Source organism: Centropristis striata, chromosome 4 (assembly GCF_030273125.1).
Source record: "Centropristis striata isolate RG_2023a ecotype Rhode Island chromosome 4, C.striata_1.0, whole genome shotgun sequence".
NCBI classification, from domain to species: domain Eukaryota; kingdom Metazoa; phylum Chordata; class Actinopteri; order Perciformes; family Serranidae; genus Centropristis; species Centropristis striata.
Genome location: NC_081520.1, coordinates 8,383,129 through 8,407,405, shown reverse-complemented (window position 1 = coordinate 8,407,405; position 24,277 = coordinate 8,383,129). Strand labels below are relative to the sequence as shown.

The 24,277-nt window shown below is 38.3% G+C and overlaps 1 protein-coding gene across 1 annotated transcript in view; it reads left to right on the top strand.

The window, feature by feature from the left end:
- The first annotated feature begins 23,313 nt into the window (after positions 1-23,313).
- pipox (pipecolic acid oxidase) overlaps positions 23,314-24,277 on the top strand; it is a 36,552-nt gene continuing 35,588 nt past the window's right edge. Inside the window, exon 1 of the mRNA XM_059331877.1 lies at positions 23,314-23,470. Within this exon, the coding sequence (XP_059187860.1) occupies positions 23,360-23,470 (111 nt within the window). The 5' untranslated portion in view covers positions 23,314-23,359. The remainder of the gene's footprint in view (positions 23,471-24,277) is intronic.

The window sequence follows — 24,277 nt, the reverse complement described above, 5'->3', positions numbered from 1 at the left end:
CTCCTGGTGCTTTATTTTTCATCTTTTTCAGGTGTAGTTTGTGAGGGGATGGGGTTGGTTCTAGTCTTTGTCATTATATAGTTCACTATACAACGATATTGAAAGTGCCACTGCATAAGGCGCATAGTTATGACAATCATAACACAAAACAACATGAGTAAAAACATTTAAAAAATACAGAGCTAAACAAGGACAAAAACAAGAACATGTGATGCAATAAATAGGTATAAAAATAAATAAATGGCTACTGAAAATGCTATAATTTATATCATATCAACTGTATTGCACATGTCCGTTATATTGCACCTTTTAATTAATTTTCTCTTGTGGGAGAGTGAGGAGAGTGAAGGGAAGGAGTTGGAGGGGTTTTATCTTCCCAGCGGACCCTGTGCGGTGTCAGTGGTCTTCCTGAACAATGAGGTGATCACACATCTTTAGACGTAACACGACGAGTTTTCTGACTGTTTGTGTCCCGTGTTGGAGAACAAAGGGAACCCAGAATGCCCTTTGTGTGAATTGGCCTGGTTTGAATACATACTGTTTGGTTACATTTGGTTGTGATTGCTTCCTGTTTCACATGCAAGTTTAACCCTTTATCGGGCGAAGAACCGTATTAGGTAACTTCAGTGGATATCTAAATGGGGTCCCCATGTCTCTATGTTTGGTCGTAGAACCACATGGATTTTTCTTCCAGCTAATCAGCAAAGATCAGGCTACGTCACAGACAGTGACACCATGACATCTGACCAATTAGTATGATCATAATATAATAATATTAACTTTATTGACCTTGACCTCCAATGTAAAAATGAAAAATTTTGAAAAAAAATCTGCAAGAAACAGTCATGTTATTCTTCAATGGCTTGTACGAGGAGAACTTGACTATGAGGGCATTTTAGGGCATATTAAGTATGAATGAAAATAAAAAAAGTTGCAAATTTACTAGATTAAAGTGGCAAATCTACAAGAAAAAAGTTGCAGATTTAAGCGATTTAAAGTGGCAAATCTGTGTGGAATAAAAGTCACAGATTTACGAGAAAAAAAGCAACTTTTTTCTCGCAGATTCACCACTTTAAATCTCAAATCTGTGCATTTTTTTCTCATAGATTTGCCACTTTAATCTCGTAAACTTTTTTCTCAAATCTTAACCCCCCTCCCCCGGGTCCGTATGTTTTTTTTACACATTCCACAGTCTACATTCTGGCAGTATGAAATATCCTCCAATATTCTCTGAAATACTTGCAAATTCCAAATTTCAACCCCAATGAGTGCCCTGTAAAGGGTTAAAACAGTTCCAACAGTGTGCATCACAAGCCTACAGATATTGTGATAAGATTACTGGCCATATTACCCATTCCTACCTCCATAGGACACTAGCAGGCTTCAGACTAACAATATACATTCTTCACAAAAGTTGTTGTATTTTTCCTCTTTGTTCACTCCGATTCTCAGTCAGTCAGAAGTGTGCCAGACAGTAATTAGCAGGGTTTAAAACAAGCAGTACACAACATAGTGGCAGATATTTTCATTCCCTTCAGATCAAAGTAGAGCAACTTTATTGAATGTGGTAGGAGTAAAGCAAGTGGCTCTCTTCTGTTGCCTCCTAATAACAGCATCACATTAAGGCTCCTCTGCACCTTTGCTCTGGCACTGGGGCTCATTTGTCTTAATAAGCAATAGTGTCGTGGCTGCTTCTATTAGACATGCGGTCAGGCTGAATGCATTTCCCTACAGAACCAAGGATAGATTGCCCCTATGGCTCCTGCTGAAGTTATTCTTGCTGTGTATACCTGTCTGCCAGGACAGGGGAATTAGGGAAAAACATCTAATCAAGCCTTTATTTTCCACTATATGCTGTGGGTAATAGTAGGCACAATACTTATTCATAGTTTACTCAGTTTACCTCAGTAAGCATGGTTGTCTTGTTATATGAAACACAAGGCATGTGACAACAGACCTTCGTAAATTTATGTTAATCACATGTAGAGATATTAACCCTTAATAGGACACTCATTGAAATACTTGCAAATTCCAAATTTCAACCCTAGAGAATATTGGATATTACATACTGACAGAATGTGGACTGTGGAATGTGTAAAAAAAAAAAAAAAATCCGGGGGAGAGGGGTAATATTTTGAGAAAAAAGTTTACTAGGTTAAAGTGGCAAATCTACGAGAAAAAAATATGCAGATTTATGAGATTTAAAGTGGTGAATCTGCAAGAAAAAAGTTGTTTCATTTTTTCTCGTAAATCTGCAACTTTTTGCCACTATAAATATCTTAAATATGCAACTTTTGTTCTTGTAGATTTGCCACTTTGATCTAGTAAATTTATAAATCTAGCAACTTTTTTCTCAAAATATTGTCAAATGTCATGTTGTCACTGTCTGTGACATAGCCTGGTCTTTGCTGATTAGCTGGAGGAAATCCATGTGGTTCTACAACCAAACAGAGAGACACAGGGACCCCATTTGATATCCACTGAAGTTACCAAATATAGTTCTTAATCCTTTATGTAAAAGTATGTTCTTTCCCGAGTAGCTTATTTATTAACTAACATTATCAAAATGACCCTAACAACACTGAACAAGTTTGAGTTTCATGTAACTGAATGATTTCAAAGTTGTAGAAAATGCAATGACCTATTTTAACCTAACAAATGGGCTCATCCAGTGTGCCACTGCATACATCCACTGCATGCTTTATGCTGAACTGTCCAGCCATGCTACAGCTCAGTGAAGAGAGGTCAGCTAATTTTCCTCTCTCTCTGCACCAGATGTGACCTGCATAGTTGAGGCTCTCTACAGCCATCTTCACACTGCAGCGAGTAAAGTCCCAGCAGAGCTGCTCACCTCAGGTGACGGGGATCTGTTCTTTGTGTTCCAGCATAATGGCACACAAGTCAGCTATTATTTTTCGCTCAAATTAAAATTCCCTGTTCATTTTTCATTTTTTTTCCTATTTTATTAATTCTTCTTTTCGAACGGAAAAAATAAACGGTAACACTTTACTTGAAGGTATCGTCATAATAGTGACATGATACTGTCATAACTGTGACATGACACAGTCATGAACGTGTCAGTGTCATAAACGTTTATGACTGCTGTCATTAAGTGTCATTCGGTTTTTGTCATGACAAGTTGACATTCTTTGGGTTGTCTTGATTATGACAACTTCACATTAATCAAAGTGACATTACCAGAAAATGTCTTTGTCATGGCAACTTGACATAAACACAAAAATAGATGCATATTTTGTTAATGTCAAGTTGCCATGACAAAGACATTTTCTGGTAATGTCATTTTGAGTAATTTCAAGTTGTCATAATAAGGACATCCCAAACAAATTTAATGTCAAGTTGTACGTGTCATAATGTTTATGACACGTTCATGACTGTGTCATGTCACAGTTATGACAGTATCATGTCACTATTATGACGATACCTTCAAGTAAAGTGTTACCAAATAAACTATACTACTACTAAACAGCGTAGGCTAGATGCATATTCATACACATACTAACATAGGCACCATTAAACAGATGTACATAAACATATAAACATTTACACACATACAGTATATATAGCCCTATACATATATCTGCCCCGTCTGAGTTATAAGATAGAAATAAGAACCAGTTAATTAAATATTCACTACGCATTTCCTTATATCATTTTGGTCCGAAAAAACCCACTGCAAGCATGAAAGAGTTACAATGTAACTGTTGAGTGAAGAAATAAAACATGCTTAATCTTATAACAAAACTAAAAGGGTGTGCCCGGGTCGGACTTTGGCTATGTACGAATTTTAGTGAATTACTTTCCATAGCCATCAGTGGCAGATGGTGCTTAAAAATCCTTCACATTGCTGCTGAAAATCACAACTCACAATTTATTTTATCAAACATTTGGGTTCCAAGTGGACCTTTATAATTCATAAAGTGCGTGCATTTGGAGAAGGGTGTGACTGAAAGGTTGTCAGTCGAAGTTCAGTTTTTTAATTGCTTTAAACTTCGTGGTAATGTCAGGGTTCACACAAGAGCCAAATTCAAGCCCTTTTTCAAACACTTTTAAAGTACCTCAAATGTCTGGATTTTTTAAGCCTTTATCATCTTCACAGAAACATTAGCTCCCAGAAAGCCATGTTATAGTCCACACAAATCAATATTAAAATATTTTTGGTTCACACAAGTGATTCTGTAGATGAAATAACAGAATGTGGCTCTCCTCATGGCCACACAAAGCCAACTTGAAGGCACAACAAAAGTGCACATATTCTATTATTGTAGACAGGATGGCTTGAGTTTTGGTCACCTCTTCATTGTGCCATCTGAGGCCAATCCTGTAGCCTTCATCTAACTGTTCAGCAATGTTAAGCCTGCCACTAGATGGCTACGACTACTCTTGTTCCATTTTTCTAAGAAGTGTTTTAGGTCTTGAAACTTGCCGTTTAGAAACAGCGAACAGGGAAAGCAATAAATTGCATCACTCACACGGCATCCCGTTAGCCAACTCAGGTGTAAACCCGTCCTCGCTCGGTTGCCTGCAGCTGAATTTTTAAATTGGGTCGATCTGGTCCAAGCTCTGTAATCCTCTGGCTGTTGTAGGTAAATCACAGTTTAGTTTGCACATCTACTTGCAGTTTCCATCTTGTCACAACACAAACTAGCTAGCAAAAGAGAAAAAGGAGAGACGGTTTAGCAAACAGTATAATATTTAGGGTGGGTGTGAGCCAGAAACACAGCTTGAGAATATTGTCCAATCATGTTTGATAAAAAAAAAAAACATCACAGAGCTGGCTTGTAATGGTACAAAACGCAATCCTGCCAATAAAAGTGGTAGCGTCTGCCACGGAAAATCTGAAGAAACCATTTTTTCATTATTATTTTTGCATTATTTAATTAATCTGTTTAAGTAGACTTTGTTTACATATTTAGAAGGGGGACAGGCCCCACATTAACTAGCCACCACTGATGGCTATACAAAAGGTGAATGAGAACAGCCTGGCTCAAGCAGAAAGGAAGTCTGTTATTTGCCCCAGATAGCTAATGGACCAGCTGTATTGAAGTTAGCTAAAGCTAGGCAGAGCCCTTTAGAGAGAGACTCGCGACAACGGAAGTTCAAAACACTTACTCATCACGTAATCCATGTAGATTCTTTTTATTTATTTTTTAAATTGGTGAAATGCCGTAACAAACAAGGTGACATGAGGGACAAATACACTACACCATGTGGACCACAAGTAGAGACAGCAGACATACAGCGCAAACAACAACAAAGAAAAATATAAATGATAAACGATTTGCACAGGGGCATCACAGGTGTATGTGCGTGTGTGTGTGTGGAGATGAGAGGCAGATGATTACATACATACAGTACAGGCCAAAAGTTTGGACACACACCTTCTCATTCAATGCATTTTCATGACTATTTACATTGTAGATTCTCACTGAAGGCATCAAAACTATGAATGAACACATATGGAATTATGTACTTAACAAAAAAGTGTGAAATAACTGAAAACATGTCTTGTATTTTAGATTCCTCAAAGTAACCACCCTTTGCTTACTAGAATATAAGACATGTTTTCAGTTATTTCACACTTTTTTGTTAAGTACATAATTCCACATGTGTTCATTAATAGTTTTGATGAATCTACAATGTCAATAGTCATGAAAATAAAGGAAACGCATTGAGAAGGTGTGTCCAAACTTTTGGCCTGTACTGTACATACATGTGAGCCATAACACAATGAAAATAAATAGGCAAACAAAGCATAAGCACTAACGCGAGAAGAGGAAAGAAAAAGAGAAAATAAAAAAAATATATATATATTATATAATAACACAGGGGGACTGGGGACATCACCACACAATATAGCTTGATGTGATGCAGCACAACATCTTACACAATAACACAGTGCAAGATCATATACATAATCAACCCAACATAAACCAACACATCATGACAATGACAACCACCATGACATATGCCGCAGTGAGGGGGCGAGGCCAGACCAGTGCAACAGGGGGGCAGGCCAGGGGACCCCAAATTGGCCCCAAGTAGCACAGTTGGGCGCCCCAGCGGGAGACAGGTAAGACAGAACAACCTGGAAGTTCTTGGCAGGCAATTTGAATATGCTTTTGAGAGCTGTAGATGTAAGGGTTCTTGTTTAGCGGACCCAAAAGCAGAAAAAGGAACTGTCAGTCAGTTGAAAGGTTCATTTCCAAATGCACAAAGTGAGTTCAAAAGTCAAAAACCTGGGAGTCGACCTCTGGAGGCTGCAGACACAGGACTTGAAAGTGGATCAGGAAGTAGAGTGGGTAAGCAAGAGAGAAAACACGAGGAACAAGGATCTCAAAAATACACGGTATAATCACTGAGAGAGAAATGCTGAGAAGGAGCCAGGAGTGTTACCGGTCGATGGTAAAAACACTGGGCTGAAGGAATGGAGCAGCCAGGTATTTGTAGTGGAGCTTGATTGCCAGATGAGGAACAGGAGCGCCTGCAGCAGAAGTGGGAAACTGAAGGACACTCCCACTGGACACACCCCTGGGAAAAGTAGGTCAAGGGAAGGGGAAAAGAGAGGGACAGACAGACAAACAAAAGGCCAAAATCCCAAACTTTGACGGTCTTGATGCTGCAAACCCATATATATGTGTATATAGTTACATTATTTATTTATTTATTTTTTAAAGATATTTTTTTGGGGCATTTTGTAGCTTTATTGAGAGAGAGAGATATTGAGAATGAAAGGGGGAGACAGAGGGGAAGACATGCGGGAATGGGCTCCGAGCCGGATTCGAACCCAGGCCGCCCGCTTACAAGGACTGGGCCTCTGTGCCACCGGGAACGCCCTATAGTTACATTATTAATGTAGTTTAACAAGCATGTACATATATTTTAAAGTAAAGTTTGCTAATATTTAAGGACTCGTGTTTCAGTTAGGGTAACCTGACAGTCTAAAGTTAGCTCGGCTAAAGAGCGTGTTTCTGTTAATTATGATGATGTTCTTAAACTTGTATGATACATGTGCAATCAGGTCCTGTCCATGTCTATATATTTACAGGGAGAGGAAGAAAAGTATGTTTCAAAATACAGATTTTATACATATATATATATATACATGGCATTTTTTTGTGCATCTTGTCATCAACAAAAACATTTGAAAACTTAAAAAGGTGGCTTGATGATGGCATAGGATAAAAATTCTGTGAATCCTGAAGGCATAGAGGATCTATCCACTGAGGACCATGACTGTACAAGTATCTGTATAAATCTCATGGCAGTCCATCCTCTAGTTGTTGAAATATTTTAGTCTCGACCAAACTGGCGAAGCGAAAGACCGTTTTCACCTCTAAAGCAACCTCTTTGAATTAAAGGCAGGATTACGCATACATTAATTTCTGAGCATAGTGCTGAAACCATTAATCAATTGATCAATGAACATCAATTGATGAGGGTATAAAAGCGCATAAGGCGAATAAAGTTATGAACAAGTTATGATTGATCTGATTTTGAAAACTGTGTTGAGATGCTGTTCTGTGTTCTAACATAGCCATTTGCAGGCTGATGGGATGGCAGCCATGTCTTTTTCAGTGGGGAGACTTTGCTTGTCTGCCAGCTCCAGAGGGAGGGATATCGACAGCTGTCTTACCATCCCCCAACAGAGACTATGGACTAAAATATGCTACAGCTTCCAGGGAGAATGACTGGGTGAGATTTTTCTGACTTTTTTTCTTCTTTTTCTAGAAAACAAAATAAAATGGTTAAGAATGTAGATTTTTCTTATGCCTGCCCATAAAGGTTAAAAAACAACAACATTAAAGGTATTCAGCGAGTTCATCATGTCTAGATGTCACTGATAACCTACACACAAAAGAATAACCAGATATTTATAACATTAAAAAAAAGAGAAATGTATGTTATTGCCAGCATCTATTGTACACAGAGATAAAGGGAGTGAAGTGAGCAGTCTGAGCTTTTATCCATAAACACCCTCCTGAAGCAAAGGTAATCCTGTTCCCCCTCAGTGAGCCCACATCTATCTATGAGCAAAGAGCAGCCATTAAAGTTGGCAGCAACAGGGACCACAGAGGGAGAATGAAGCAGCTAATCCTCCAGCAATTCATGTACAGGAGAGAGCGGTCAAACAGAGTCATTAACACAGCAGAGGCAAAGTGGAGAGACTATTCTTCAGGTCAGAGGCATCTGCCTTGGCCGCTGGAACTATGCATTATTTCTACAGCAAAAAAGACGATGCTTTCACAATGCCTAAAAAGTCTCTACCTGAACTGAAGCAGTGAGGGAAAAAAAGCTGTTCATTATTCATGAAGCTTCAGTTATTCATTAGACGTTCCTGAGCATACTCTTGTCCTGTTGGTATGGGAAATCGTCATGAATATTTACTAGAGGTGCTTGATATTTAAACATGACTCAGAATACATTGCTAGCAGTAAATGCCAGGTAAATAGCAGTGGCTAGTACCTGAGTCTAGGGGAGTTCTGTCTGTTTCGCTTGACCTTTTCTCAAAAGAAGCTTATGTCAACAGGTTTCATTTTATGCCGAATAATCTATTCAGACAGTCAAATGGTAGTGAGTGTCGCATTAAAATATTTCAGACTTCTCAAAACTATTAGAATGCTAGAATTTAATAATTATCCAAAAAAATTCAATATTAGCAGTAGCCACTGGCAAATAGAGGGCGGTAGGGTGTTGCCCCATCACTCTCTACATCCTACATTGTCATATCTTATCGTCATCGAATGTGAACTTTATATATATATATATATTAGGGCTGGGACTCAATTAAAAAAAAAAATCTATTTAATTAGAGGCTTTGTAATTAATTAATTGAAATTAATCGCATTTTAATCGCATATAAATATTTGACCTGAGAACAGTGAGAAGTCATTTTCATTAATTTCATTCATTTTCACATGGATTTTTAGTATACCATTGAATAACGACTGACTACATAAGCTTAATCAACAAAAATATTGTTTATTTTTGTTCAAGTCCAACAGACCAGTGCAATTTTTGCCATTAAGTGTAGCAATAGCATATTTAGAAATATAGTACATTTCAGAAATTCTATAGCTTGCACACAACCATGCTCTTATCGATGCTTCCATCCGTTCGTTTTTTGTAACAAAATGTCCCATCATCCATGGGGCCAACCAAAGCGATTAAAATGCGTCATTTTTTTTTAACATGTTAATTTTTGTGTAATTAATTAATTTTAATTAACGCGTTAAAGTCCCGGCCCTATATATATAGCCCAGAATCGCAAATTGCAGATATGCCTCAAAGGACTGTACAGGGTAAGAGACCTCTGTCCTTTGAGACTGGCAGAGGACAAGAAAAAAACAAGAAGAAACCTCAGGGAGAGCAACAGAGGAGGGATCCCCCTCTCAGGATGGACAGACGTGCAATAGATGTCGTTGTACAGAACAGATCACACAGTAGAATAGAGTAGATAGAGTGAGAGGGGGAGGGTTGAGAGTGGGAGAGAGACAGAGAAGAACGAGATTAACAGAATGGCATTAACACTATAATAAAGTCTGTGACTAATGAAGGTAGATGTGGTGCTGGTAGATAAAGTCCAACAGTAGTGGTAGTAATAGTAATAATAGAAGGAATGGACTAATGGTAATAGTAATAGTAGTAGTGGAAATAAAATGACAGCAGAATTGTCTGTAGCAGGACCACAGCAGGCACAGCAACAGTCCAGACCCAACCACCATCCATGGTGAGGATCATAGTGTAGTAGTGGTAGGTTGAAGTCCAGCAGAACCACCACGGCGATCATGGCGACAGTCCTAGCCCTGGTGGGGATGGTGGTAGTAAAGGGTCCATGGTGGTGCTGATAGAAGAAGCCAGAGTCTGGTTGGGGCACAGCAGCAGGTGAAGCAGTAGGCCGCACCACCATGGGCCAGTAGTGATGCAGTTGGTGTAAAATGGAGCACAGGAGAGGAGTATTCCCATCTGGGGCCAATCATGATCCATGGCAGTGACACCAGCAGGAAACCCTGTGAAATAAGGCCACATTGGGCCTATAGCGGCATAACTAGGGGCTGGTCCACGGCAGGCCTCAGCCAGCCCTAACTATAGGCTTTATCAAAGAGGAAAGATTTAAGTTTACTCTTAAATAAAGAGAGGGTGTCTGCCTCCCATACTGGGAGATTATTCCACAGGAGAAGAGTTTGATAACTGAAGGCTCTGGCTCCCAATCTACTTTTAAGTGACCTAGCGTTTTGGGGGTGTAGTGCTCTAGAAGGGAAATATGGTACTATGAGTTCTTTAAGATATGACGGTGCTTGACCATTAAGGGTTTTGTAAGTAAGGAGAAGGATTTTAAATTCAATTCTGGGTTTTACAGGGAGCCAGTGCAACAAAGCCAGAACAGGAGAAATATGATCTCTTTTCCTGGCTCTCAACAGTACATACTTCATTCTGAACCGACTGAAGAGTTTTAAGGGATTAATTGTTAGTTACAGTAATCTAACCTTGGAGTAACAAAAGCATCAACCAAAGCAACTGTCTGCATGCTTTTGGGACAGGATGTGTCTGATTTTTGCAAAAAATTGCAGTCCTTGAAGTTTGTTTTATATTGGAGTTAAATGACAGATCCTGATCAAAGATAACTCCAAGATTCCTTACAGTGGTGCTGGAGGCCAGGGTAATGCCATGGAGGGTTATCAAATATTTAGATAATGAGTTTCGTAGGTGTTTGGGTCCCAGCACAATCACTTCAGTTTTATCTGAGTCTAACATTAAGAAATTGTGGACCATCCAGGTTTTAATGTCTTTAAGGCATGCCTGAAGTTTGGTTAGCTGTCTAATTTCATCTGGCTTTAATTTATACATATATATAACTGGGTGTCGTCAGCATAACAATGAAAGTTAATCAAATGTTTTCTTATTATATTTCCTAAAGGGAGCATATAAAGTGTGAATAAACAGGTCCAAGCACAGAACCCTGTGGAACACCATGACTAACATTAGCGTGCACAGAGGATTCATTGTTCACATGAACAAACTGGGAGCAGTCAGATTTAAACAAACTTATTGCCGTTCCTCTAATGCCAATTCAATTTCCCAGTCTCTGTAGCAGGATGTGATGGTCAATGGTATCAAATGCAGCACTCAGATCTAGCAAGACAAGGACAGAGACAAGAGCTTTGTCTGAAGCAATTAAAAGGTCATTTGTAATTTTTACCAGTGTTGTTTCTGTGCTATGATGAGTTCTAAATCCTGACTAAAAGTCCTCATATAAACTATTGTATTGTAGAAAATCACAAAGCTGAATGGCAACTGCTTTCTCAAGGATCTTAGAAAGTAAGAGGAGATTGGATATTGGTCTGTAGTTTGCTAAAACTCTAAAGGACTGTGGCACATTGCCTGTTAATAACGACTTGATTGCATCTAAGAAAGAAGTACCAAATAAGGGTAGAAGTTCTTTAAGCAGCTTGTTGGGATGGGGTCTAAGAGACATGTTGAAGGTTTAGATGAAAAGATCATTGAGCTGTTGAAAATATATGTGAGAGAAGCAATCTAAATATATATCAGGGATTGTAACAGTTTCTAAGGCTCCTGGGTTTAAAGATGTATCAGTGCCAGTTGAAGACAGAATTTTATCTCTAATAGTTAACATTTTCTAGTTGAAGAAGCTCATAAAATCATTACTAGTGAGGGCTATAGGAGTACATGGCTCAATAGAGCTGTGACTCTCTGTCAGCCTGGCTACAGTGCTGAAAAAAAATCTTGGGTTGTTCTTATTTTTCTCATTAATGATGAATAATAGGCTGATCTGACTTTATGGAGGGCTTTCTTATCTGTTTTAAGACTGTCTTGCCAGGTTAGAAAAAATTCATACAGGTTGGTGGAACGCCATTTCCTTTCAAGCTTTGGGAATGACACCATGGAAGTAACTTTCTATATTTTATTATTTTCTTTTTCAGTGGGACAATAAGGTAGAACGTCGTTTGCAGTGACCCTGCAGCACTACCAACAAAAGTATCATGTTACCATCAAATATCATTATGTTATTGGAAGTTAACATAGTCCTCTGTTATGTTGGAACACGACAAAGAGTTAAATACTTTAGCTACAGCACTATCAGATAGGCTAGTGCCAATAAGCGTGGAGTCTAGTAACAGGACTTTGAAAGTATGTAAATAATACAGATAAAACTGATTGATAAAACAGGATTTTGTGGGAAAACTATTTAATGTTCAATTTCAATCCTGTATTTGTGTTAAAACACTTGATTTTGCATTCGGATTGTTTTACTGCTTTCTCTCAAACCTCTGCTCTTGCATTCAAAATATCAATGCTTACATAAACAAACATTTTTACACTCAAAACTAGATGCTTACATACATTTTCTTCAGCCCGTCTTCTCCTTGGATTCAATCAGTTTGTGTGAGATATCAAAACTTGTGCTCTCAGACTGCAGCGTTGCATTTGAAACTTGTGACAGAACTGTCAAAATTCAGAGCCAATAGGGTGCTTGGTATGATTCTGACCAATCACAGCGGAGCTGCCGGTGCGTTCACTTCCCTTACAAATCATGGTTTCTCTGGCTTTCACCTGGTTCATTCAATTCTGCCATAAAGGGCATTCTTGAGTTTTTTTCTCTTTCATTTACGACCTTTGGGATAAAATATCAGTTATAAATATCAGATACGAACACAAGCTGCCGTTCCAGTGCTGGACACCAGCACTGGAACAATGATATGTGGCTAAACATATCATCGCTAGTGTTTGGCAGTGGTCCAGAGAAAAGTACGTCTGACATTGTTTTAGCATATGTATACACCAACTCCACAACCTCCCTTTTCTTTTTCTTTGTGTTTGTAAATGAGATGATACAACCTCTAAGGTATCTCTTGGCACAGTCCAATGATATTAGTGGTGCCATTTCCGGTATACTATTTGAATCCAAATAATTAGAGTTTGGTTGTTACAAACATGGTGAAGTCCCTATTATTCAAAAGTGATGCATTGAATCTGTTTTGTAATAGTTGGTCTGTGGTCTATATTCCATGATAATGGTAAATAGAGTGCATTTATATAGCGCTTTTATCCAAAGCGCTTTACACTACACACTGCACTCATTCACCCATTCACACACACATTCATACTGACATTTGGGGTTCAGTATATTGCTCAAGGACACTTCGACATGTAGCTGCCATGGTCAGGGATCGAACCACCAACCTTCCGGTTACTGGACGAACGCTCTACCAACTCTGCTCCAGTTCTGCTTTGGGGGTAACAAAAAGATCCATTCTAGAATAAGATAAATGTCTTGAGAATAAAAGGTGAAATATCTACTTGATGTCTACTAAACCAGCCTCAGCTGAAAGGTGTTTTAGCATTTGACTCATTCTGGACATAGGCGTTTTTGAGGGGGGCTGTCAATCGCCCCGCTGAGACATAGCACAGTTGAAGTCCCCTCCTCGTAGTAGAATACCAGAGCTGTGATTAAGTATTATATTAAAGATTGTGCTAATGAACCCAGATTGATCCTCATTTGGAGCATAAATGTTCATAAAGGAAATTAGAATTCCATCAATAGAGGCGATGACTAGAATACATCTCCCCTTCTGAGTCTATAAGGACTTTAGTTAATGTAAATTTAGCTTATGCTACTTATGTACCAAAATAGAAACACCTCTCTTTCTACCCGACTGATGCGACAAAGAGAACATTATACCTGCCCATGATTTCCTTAGTTTCTCATGCTCTATCTTCCTCTTCATGGGATTATGAAAGCCCTTGACATTATAACTTATAACCTTAAAGTGGAAGTGAAACGACGGGGATGAGAGGTATGTAGGGAAACGAACCAGACAACATATGTTATCTGTGTGTATGTGTATGTGGGTGAATGGATATTGAAAGGCGAATGTTGTGGTTGATGGGAAACAATAAGGGGGAACAAACAGACACTGATTTCTTTAGGTCTGTTACGTTGGCCTGCACTGACACCACTTCATCCATCCACGCAGACAATCCCTCTTTTCAACATCTTTTATGCTAACTTTCACCCAGTGTTGCTGGTTATTTCAGTTCTTACCTCCCATAATTATTTCGTTATCATCTCAAATTCACTTGCTAATGAAATTTTAATCTCTTCTCCTATATCCTTTCTCAAAGTGGAAAGCATGTCAGCCTTGAGTGTCGTGGCATCTAAGGTTGTTTCTTTCCCAGTGAGGGAGGGGCTGGCTGGGCGTTGTCTGTATCCTTTGCCGAGGATTTGCCAATGTTGGTGTTGTGGAGACTCGTACAGACGACAAGAGTTTCTTAGAAAGACAGCCTTGTGCTAGATTTAATGACAAGTATCAAAAACAGACAAAATAGGCAAGATACACAAATGGGTACTTGATCCAAACAGCAACTGCGCAGTTTTCTATTCCTGATATTAATATACCTAATGTTGGTGTCTCATGATTTCCTGTTTTCTTCCCATCTGGTGCATTGGGATTTCCTAAATCAGAGCTGCTCTTATCTTAATCAAGCAGCTGTCCTGCCATCCTGTCTGTGACTGTTGGCCAAATTCTGTGTGTTTGTCAAATTACATGTGATGCATTTTTTTTTAACTTCTATATCTGATATTTTACTACATCTTTCAATGAATTATACAACATTGGCGGGCCTCTCATCAGATGATTGGTCGAACTTGTATTTCTGGAGTGTTGAACTTAGCTTTATAACTATTATGTCCGGAATGTTGTACATGTAATATCTGTACGGAAAAGTCGTATAATTATGAAATTGCAGAGGGATCTGCATGAGCTCTGGGAAGAACGTCTTAGTCCATTGATGGCTTGCTAGCGCCCCCCTCCACACTGATTTTAATACTTTTATTATATCTGAGAACTTTGTCCAATACTGCTGATTCTTCAACAAGTCAGGAACACAGCCACTTATTGGTTGAGAGACTCAACCCAAAGCATCATGGGAAAATTGACAATTAAGAGTTTCAGGAATACATTTATCATTATGAATTTATTTTTTAAAAGTCTCCAAAAGGTCACTGCAGTTCAAGGCTGAATTACAACATTTCTGAATTAGATACAATCATAATGGGGTGCACTTATGTAGCGCTTTTATCCAAAGCGTCCGGTTACTGGACGAAAGTTCAACCAACAGCAGCTACCACAGCCGCCCATCATACGGAAAACCCCATTGTAGCAGCACAGTTGTCAATTTATATGAATGAATATAAATTACAGGAAAAAAAGTAGTAATTTGAATGAAAAATATAAATATAGATCAAGATTATATAAAAGCCATGATGAGTAGTGTAATGATAAATGCTAACATAGGTGTGGTGTTGATCTGAATAGAAACTACAACACGATCAGGTGGTGCAGGTGTTCGAGAGCCCCAGGGGGGCGTCAAAGATCCACAGGGGGTCGCGAGGCCCTCTTGATTTTAAGGGATGTAATAAATCTAATGTGTTAAATATCGATGAGTCAGCATTTAATTCATCAGTGGGACAAAAACAACTAAATAAGGGCTAAATTTAAAGTTTATTAATTTATTTAAATAGAAAAATCACTATAGAAAAGTCTAAAAATAAAGGCTTTATCACGAGAATAAGGACATGTGTAAAATCCCTCCTGCAGTATACACAGAGGTAACCCCACCTAGCGGTAACTTCACCTAACAACAGAAACACAGAGCTAATGGCTGAAGCCACCACAGAGTCATAAAAAGTCTCCTCAGCAGGTGGAGGCGACTCTGGCCCTCTAGTGTCTGATTTTGTTAAATGAGTCCTATTAATAAAAAAATATGGTAACACTTTACAATAACCTTCTAAGTAATGTTTATAGATGGTTTATAAACCAACTATTAACCATTTACAAAGTGCTATTATACATATTTAATCTTTAAATGGTTTCAACCAATTTCTTATATGAATCATTTCAAAATCATTAACATACTAAATATGGTGTTAAAAATGTAATAATGAGTGAAACTAAAACTATTAATAAACTATTAATTATAATTTAATTGTTTGTTAATGGTAAATGAATTATAAACTCACATTAATATACCATCTATTTGTCATTTATGAATAATGTAGTTAGTTTAACAGTAATAAATTATGTAATTACCATTCTAAATGGCCTATAAACAGTTTATAAATGATGATTAAACATTAATAAACTATCTGTTTACCATTTATAAATGATGGTTATTGTAAAGTGTTACCAACAATATTATTATCAATAATAATAATATTCAATTACTATGGCACCTTTCTAGATATCGAGACACTTTACAACAACTAAAGAAACATTTTATAAAAAAGGGCAGGAGTGATGTGGTCTCGGGTGTGAGAGTGGGTGAGAAGACAGGCAGCAGAGTTTTGGATGTATTGTAGTTTCTTGAGTGTTTTGAATGGTGAACAGTAGAGTAGGCTATAGCAGTAGTCGAGTCTGGATCAGGCGGCAATCTCCGTGCCTGAGCATGGAGGCCACCAGGAAGTACATTAAGCCTGCAATTCACCAAAAATTCCAGTAGGGGGTGCTAAGTTTGGCTGCAAAAGAAATCTGCCCATTCATTTCAGTGCTAAATTTGAAAACTTCTCACTTGATTTATTACCTCAGAAAATTTTTTCAGGGACAACATTATGGTCTCAATCGCTAGTAAAAAATCTTCTTCAAGACAATTTGATGTCAATAATTCTAATAATGGCCCCATTTAGAAGAAAATAGAAGATAAAGAATCATATTATTTGGGGCGTTTCTAGCTTTGATTGACAGGTCACTGACAAGGCGAGCCGTCACCAGGAGAGAAGGAGGGATAGATGGAGGCGGGCGATGTTTCTGAGGGGGAATAAGGCTTTTCTGGTGATACGTTTGATGTGTTGGTGGAAGGAGAGGGTTTGGTCAAAGAAGTTGTGGGTGGATTTGGTGAGAGATTTACCCTAAATTTGACCAAAATGTAATCATGCTGAAGAAGAACAGAGGATTGAGACCATAAACTCAGTATGAGAATGTTTACTGATGTCATAAATCAAGTGAGAAGTAGGTGCATTTTTTTCTATTGAATGACATATAAACAGAGTTGCAACCAGTGGTGTCGCCAACTACTGGCCATTGGATAGAATGCAGGTTGAAGACACTTCCTCATTGGCTTCACTTGTTAGTCCTGGGGGTTGTCACTTAGGTACACCAAACATTAACATCACATTTATTTTTCACCTGATCTGACAACTTCATGAGGCATTCCACTAGTCCGAACACAGAGATAATTTGCCCCACGCAACGGTTAATTTCAATCTGTGTAATCTCCAAAATATTTGTATTGAAAAATACAATAAGAAATTTCCAATTACAGGAATACAATTTTCCTTTTCTTATTTGTTTATACATATATGTACATGCAAACAGTCACATATACACATACACAAGCTACAATGAACAAAAACACTCTGTAATTTAATTTAATTTAATTATTTTTCCTCTACAATTTTATCAGAGTGCAGTGTAAACCCCCCCACCCACGCCCCTCCGTCACGCCCCTCCGTCAAAGTCAGTGTAACGTTGGTTGATGAGGGTATTTTCTGATGGAGAAACATTTTTTCGGGCTGCTTCCACGATTCCCCTGATTTCAGGGACAGTGACAGCGCTAATTGGAAGTGCCCTGGCGCTTTTTTTACCCCCACTGCAGAGCAGAGAGGTATTTTAGAAATAAAGGAGGCACACCGTTCATCATATTCCACACAGCTGAGGGACGTGGACCACTGGGGCCTCAGCAGCAAGCCCCTACCTTGTGCACAGAGGGAATAAACTTTCACCACCAGCAGATGGTGATTTCAGTGTAGCAGTAAGAGTCCCAGATAATAAACAGCACACTGATGACTCATTTTATCTCTCTATGGAGCTATGGAGTCACTGAAAAGGCTTATCTGACTAATTTCTACAAACCATAACTATGACAATTATATTGCACTGTATACTAAAATTATGAACATACTATAGATAAGGTACTTGCAGGCATTTTGGTTTGTCATCAATGTTGCCTTGGACTGCCAGTTCCTGATGAATGCATGTATACAGGGATCACAGTGACAGATCTGAACATTGTTAACCCTGAGAAGGGCGCTAAATATTTCGCGCAGTCAACATAATATATCTGCAATAAAGAATGTGCCTATATTATGTTCTAGAGGTACAGTCATAACCCTTAAAATATCACAGGGAAGAGATATTTTACACCCATTAACTGCATTAAAACACTGAATCAGAATGCACCCAGATGCTGACCAGAAACATAATGAATTTCTTGACTGAAAAGCCATCTAATGTTTAGTTAAAATACATTTATATCGCCAAATGATGGATCGTGAGTTTCACACAATGGAAGAAATGGAAACCACTAAAATACTTCTATACCACAAAACAATCGCCAAAGGATACACATGCAGTTTGAACTAAATGTGCTGAAACGTGCAACAATTCTGAGTTGTTTAAAGGTAGAGCTGTACAGAGAGATACATGTGATGTGTGAGGTTAATGTTCTGTGGCATGATATAGCAGGGTAGAGGCTGTGGGGAGGTTCTCACTTCATGTGTGTATGACACGATGGAACAGCGGGGTGTTTGACCAGCTGACCCTCTACAGGTCTGTCCTGCCTCACCTTCCATCTGCTCATCCTGCTGTCCACAGACCCCTGTGGTAGGAACAGAGGCCGTCTCCCACCAAGCACACTGCTTAGCAACAATTAATTTAACATAACCTACTCCAGTTGTGGTTACAGCCTCCTATCAAAGGCAGGAATAAAGTGCAATTAGGCAGTTCAACACAATGTGCTGTACATGTTGTTTGTCTCCTGTATTTGTAAAAAAATTTTGCCCCATTAAGGGCAGTTGGAGTTCTTGTATACCTTGATTTGTTTGTTTCAAGTGTGTCGGATACAGGGTATTTTCAAGATCTGACCCATTACCTGACACCTGAGACTATGAAAACCTCAAAATTAAATTTTATTGGGATCACAAAAAAAGGAAAATATGTCGTAATCCTACAGTATTTAAATTGACTATTCACGTACGTTGTGGCGAATTGCTGGCGCGTTGTGGCGAATTGCTGGTGTGTTGTGTGAATTGCTGGTGTGTTGTGTGAATTGCTGGTGTGTTGTGTGAATTGCTGGTGTGGTTTGCACTTCAGGGCCACCATTAATAATGTCTAATCTCATCAAATACAAAATACAGAGTGATTGTACAGCAAATAAGTAACAGTTCAGGTCAAGTTGTGGTTTTAGAGGAGACTGTCTCATCTCTGTATGCTTGTGTTGAAGAGGTCGATGGGGATGAGCTATCTCAGCATTGATCGATTGCAAATGAGAACTGTTCCAACTGAGGCCCCAGCTGTCCACAGAATGGAGAGGAGAGAAAAAAATTTAAGAATTAATATTGGAATCTCTTAACCCTGATCAGAGAAAACTCCTGTGCCTGGGATGAATCAGTTTTGTAAAAATTTTACGAGAAAAAGTTTTTTTAGCGTATGCAGAAAGCCAAAAAAAACATCATAAAATGTGTGAACCAACCAATATATGTCCATAAGTAGATTATCCAAAAGTGTGTTGCTATGGAGTTAAACCAGCACACTAGTCACTGGTGAAACATATAGGCTCTTAAACAAACTGGTGTAGTGAATATTGGTGACATCAGTTTACATTGTCAAAGGAAACTCTGACTGAAGGACACTAATGATTGTGATTCAGGAATGTGCATGTGATTAATACAGAGGTTGTTACATGGTTGCATGGTAGTATAAGCAACCAAGGAGGTGAAATAGTGAAATATTAAAACTTTGAAAGACCTATGAATTCAATCATACCTGGCAAATGCTGCCACCATCGCTCAAGCCAAGTGACGGTGGAAATAAGATATATATCTTGTCTCCTGGATTTTTGATTGACTGGGTGCACCGGAATACACTGTGAAGTCTATCAACATCTACAGCAGAAACAAATAGATCTTGCTCAGAACAAGAAAGTTACTACATGCTGGTCCGCATCCGTTAGCTCCACCTCAGAAAATGCTGTATTTCAGCTGTCGATTATTTTTCTCGAACAGTGTACACAACTGTTATTGAGTCCATGTGCATTACTAAATCCCCACTAAACCAGTGTTTCAGTGTTACACTGTTACACTGATGGATTTTGGAGCTAATTGCTAGCTAGCATAATCTGCTAGCATCGCCTGCTGACGACCGACGGATTACGCCGTGAGACATTTGTTCCATGGGACAAACAAAGAGGCCTTGGAGGGGAGGAGCGTCACCTTTGCAACAAATCCCCAGCAACGGTTCTCTATCGGGTATATATCGGTTCAGCATATCGGTATGCTGAACCATACCAAAGAACAGAGAGCTTCAACCGTGGCCAAGGTGTTGGTCAAGAATTTCTTTGAGCACTATGGTTTGCCAGCCAGAATTCTTTCTAACTAAGCGCGTTTTTTTAGAGCTGTCTAATCATTGAGCTTTTAGGAATGCTGGGCATAAAACAAATCCTGGGCATTCCCCTGTCACCCCCTCTCCTGTCCATGCTGGGAACACTCAGCCCCCTCCAGAAACAGAAGTAGAGCCAGAATGTCAACATAATGACTACTGGTCTGTAGTCATTATGTTCAGCTGGACATTTTATTTTTGGTACCGGCACAACACAGGAAACAACACAGTGCCGGCACTCGCCCCAACTGTAGACTGAGGTCATCTGGGACAGCAGCCTTGCGAGAGCAAAGTCTTCCCAGTTCCAACCTCACCCCCATCTCTGTGACAGACAAGGGTGGAGGCTCAGGTGTACACATGTTGACGAGGAGGAGGTGGATGAGGAGAAGGAGGAGAAGCAGGAAGCAGGAGAAGCAGCATTGGAATCTGTTGAAAGAACTGGTTGATTCCTCTCCACATTTCACGGATGTGCTGATGTTGCTGTGGCTTTGACAAAGAAATGATATGAAATTAAATCAATGAAAAAATGAAACTAATTGATTCCTTACATTTTCATTCATCATTGTTGTAGACCCAAAGCAATTTGTATTTTTCAATTGTAAAAATGTATAGCTAATACAGCATTAAAAAAATGTTTCAACAACTAAAATGTGCATCATAGCGTCTAAAAGTCTACTGCCTGCTCCCTTAACCTCTAAATTTTCCCAACGTCATGTCTTGTTTTGTGTTTCCCTTTCAATTCTTAATCTCCTGAGATATTTCTTTGGTGTCCAGCCTCTCATTTGCACTCGGGTCCTTGCTGCATTGTGACAAAATCATATTAATAAATGCTCATTATGACCAATTGATAGGCTAATTTAGACTTAGTAGGCTGTTTTATCTTCATTGTACAGCCCAAAATAGGGTTTGTGGCTCCACTCTGCCATTTTTTCTGTTTTTCTGGCCAACAATGGCTCTTTTGATAGTAAAGGTTGCCGACCCCTGATCTATGGCAACATCATTATAATTAACTTTATAGTGTCCAGTGACTCTCATCAGTCCTGTTTAAAACTGGGTGGTGAGACGGACCTGCACACATCACACGGGAAAAGCTTTATTTTCAGATAACGTAGACATTACATAAGACATCATGTTTATTGTTTTCTTGCCCGACAGCTGCATGAGGCACTCCACTTGAACAAACACAGAGTTTACTTTCCCAGGGCAAGTGGTAAAGCATTCATTTTGAGTGTTTTCTTGTATTGCGTTATCTTTGCAGCTGGGCAGCTTGTCAGGCACTTTATCCCCAGTACTCCTGCACACTAATCTTTTTGGTTAATGGTTAATGATCAATTAACAAGGGCTGGCTATCAGTCAGGAAAATAATGATAAATTAGTATACCTAATTTCTAAATGTAGCACGAGAAGCAGCATATTTAATAAAGTTGATAAACTTGCATGATTCTGGCCATTGTTGGGTTGCATTCCAACATCATGTAATATAATGTAAATGTACAAAGCCAAACATTCAAGTAAAATGTGTATATGTATTCTAAGAGAGTGCTTTTGATTTGTCTTCCTGAATTATTCTATTATTTTACCTTTTGAGGATTGCCCTCACAAACAAAACTGTATTCAGCAGCAGTTCCTTGGCTATTTTATATATATTATATGATCTAATAAAAATGTATAACAAGGGTTTACACTCTACTTTACTCTACTACTCTATAAAGAGATTTATTTTTTATTTTTTAAAAGGTCACAAGAAGGTCTAAGCAGTATAGGCAGATAGATATATAACTGAAGTCCTAACTTTGGATGAAGCTCCGAAAACCTCTTCCCACAATGCAACTGGATAGTATCCTTGATTAGAGGAAACTGACTTTGCTGTCAATGTTTGATTACATTTGTGATAGTAGCATAGATACTGTTGTATACTAGTCTTGAAGTTCATTATTTACATGTTTATTATCAGTCAGAGTAGAGCTTTACAAACCTCCAGTTGGCATATATATATATATATATATATATATATATATATATATATATATATATATATATATATATATATATATATATATATATATATATATATATACTGTGCCAAAAATTTGAAATGTTAAAAAACATATTTGTGTGCAGGGGTTAACTGAGGCTGCAGAGGAGTGACCTCCAGACTGAGTAGCCTACTCATGGTTATATAAGTGTAGCAGGTGCACTTTAGTCTGTTTTGAAAGCAGAATTGCAGCATTGCTGGAGGAACCCTGCTGAGGACCCACTGTGTTGTAGTTTTGCAAAAAATTTGCAACTTTAAAATAGTTTTTTTCAATTTCTGTACCTTCATTCTTAAGTTCTCTTGCCACAACAAATGCTTCTGTTTTACAATTATGATAAGAACTACAAGAACAAGAGAAAATATTATTACTATTGTTATTGTTAATGTGCTTTACTATAATACAATAACTATATATAAATGAAAAATAAATTATTATACCTGAAGGGCCTCATGTGGCTCCAGGTTACTTACCCCTGGCCTAGAGTTTATGCTTTTAAAGGGTTATATTTGCCCTCTATTTGGACTGCCAGGCACTCGAGCCTATCTTGGTCCTTACAAGTTACAAATAACATTGTCTTCTGCTTTTTGTTGTTTGTTTTTATTTTGTTGTCTGTCAAATGACTTTGTAAACTCTGTTTTTAAAGTTGCCATATAGATACAGGTCTATTACTATTACTATTATTATTTCGCGTCTTGAGCTCCTGGCAGGATTCACTCAGGGCATAAATCGTCCAGTTATTAAACGCCCCCCTCTACTTTAAATGGGCGTGTCTGTTCCTCATGTTGAAGTCAGTAGGTTAGTAAAAAGAAAGTGCTAAACACAGTTAAGAAGTGAGTGGGAGACATAGTTAGAATGTCGACTGAAGTGGAGTATGACTGCATAGTGATCGGGGCCGGAGTTCAGGGCTCCTTCACGGCCTATCAGCTGGCAAAAAAGAACAAGAAGACTCTTCTGCTTGAGCAGGTTGTCACACACTAAACTTTGCTCCACAACCTTTATTCACAGCTGTTCACTGCTAGCAGACTGTAGGAGAGAGTGAAGTATTTACATACCGTGTATGTGGCATTAGGTTTCACATGAAAAAAAATCGGAATGCATGAGTAAATAGGCTACTCATTATGTTAAATATCTTACTTACTTGGTTTGTATACGTGCAAAGCAGAAGTCAAAATACACAAGTAAAGTGACTTGTATCATTTATAACTTGTCAAACTGATCCATACAGATTCTCAGCGTGGAGGATTAGATATTAAATGTAAATGTGTTGAGTTACATTAATGTCACCGTGCAGTAATGCTGAACTGAATAAGTTTGTAGTGTTCTCTGGACATTTACCCACTCTGTTTCTATAATGACTCTTAAAAGTAAAACAAGGTAGCAGACATTAATACTTCACTATATTATTATTCAGTGTGTTTACATTAATTCTTCACTATGTTATTTATCAGTATGACTAATTTACTTGCATAGGGAATGCTGCATAATTCCTTCAAAACACAATATTTTCACATTATGTTTTATGCTTTATCCCTTATCCTTGGACATTTTTAAATCTCTTAACTCGTTTTTTCTCCCAGGCTTTCGAACCTGTGTGAGAAAAAGTTTTTTCTGTGTGTTGTATTGTACATCTCGTATCATATATTACTAGATGAAATTGTCTTTTTTAATTTTTATCTTTGAGTTTATTGTTATTAATTTATGTATCTTTTGGATTTTTTGTTGTTATTCATTTATGTAAAGCACTTTGGTCAAACTTGGTTGGGGCTCTAG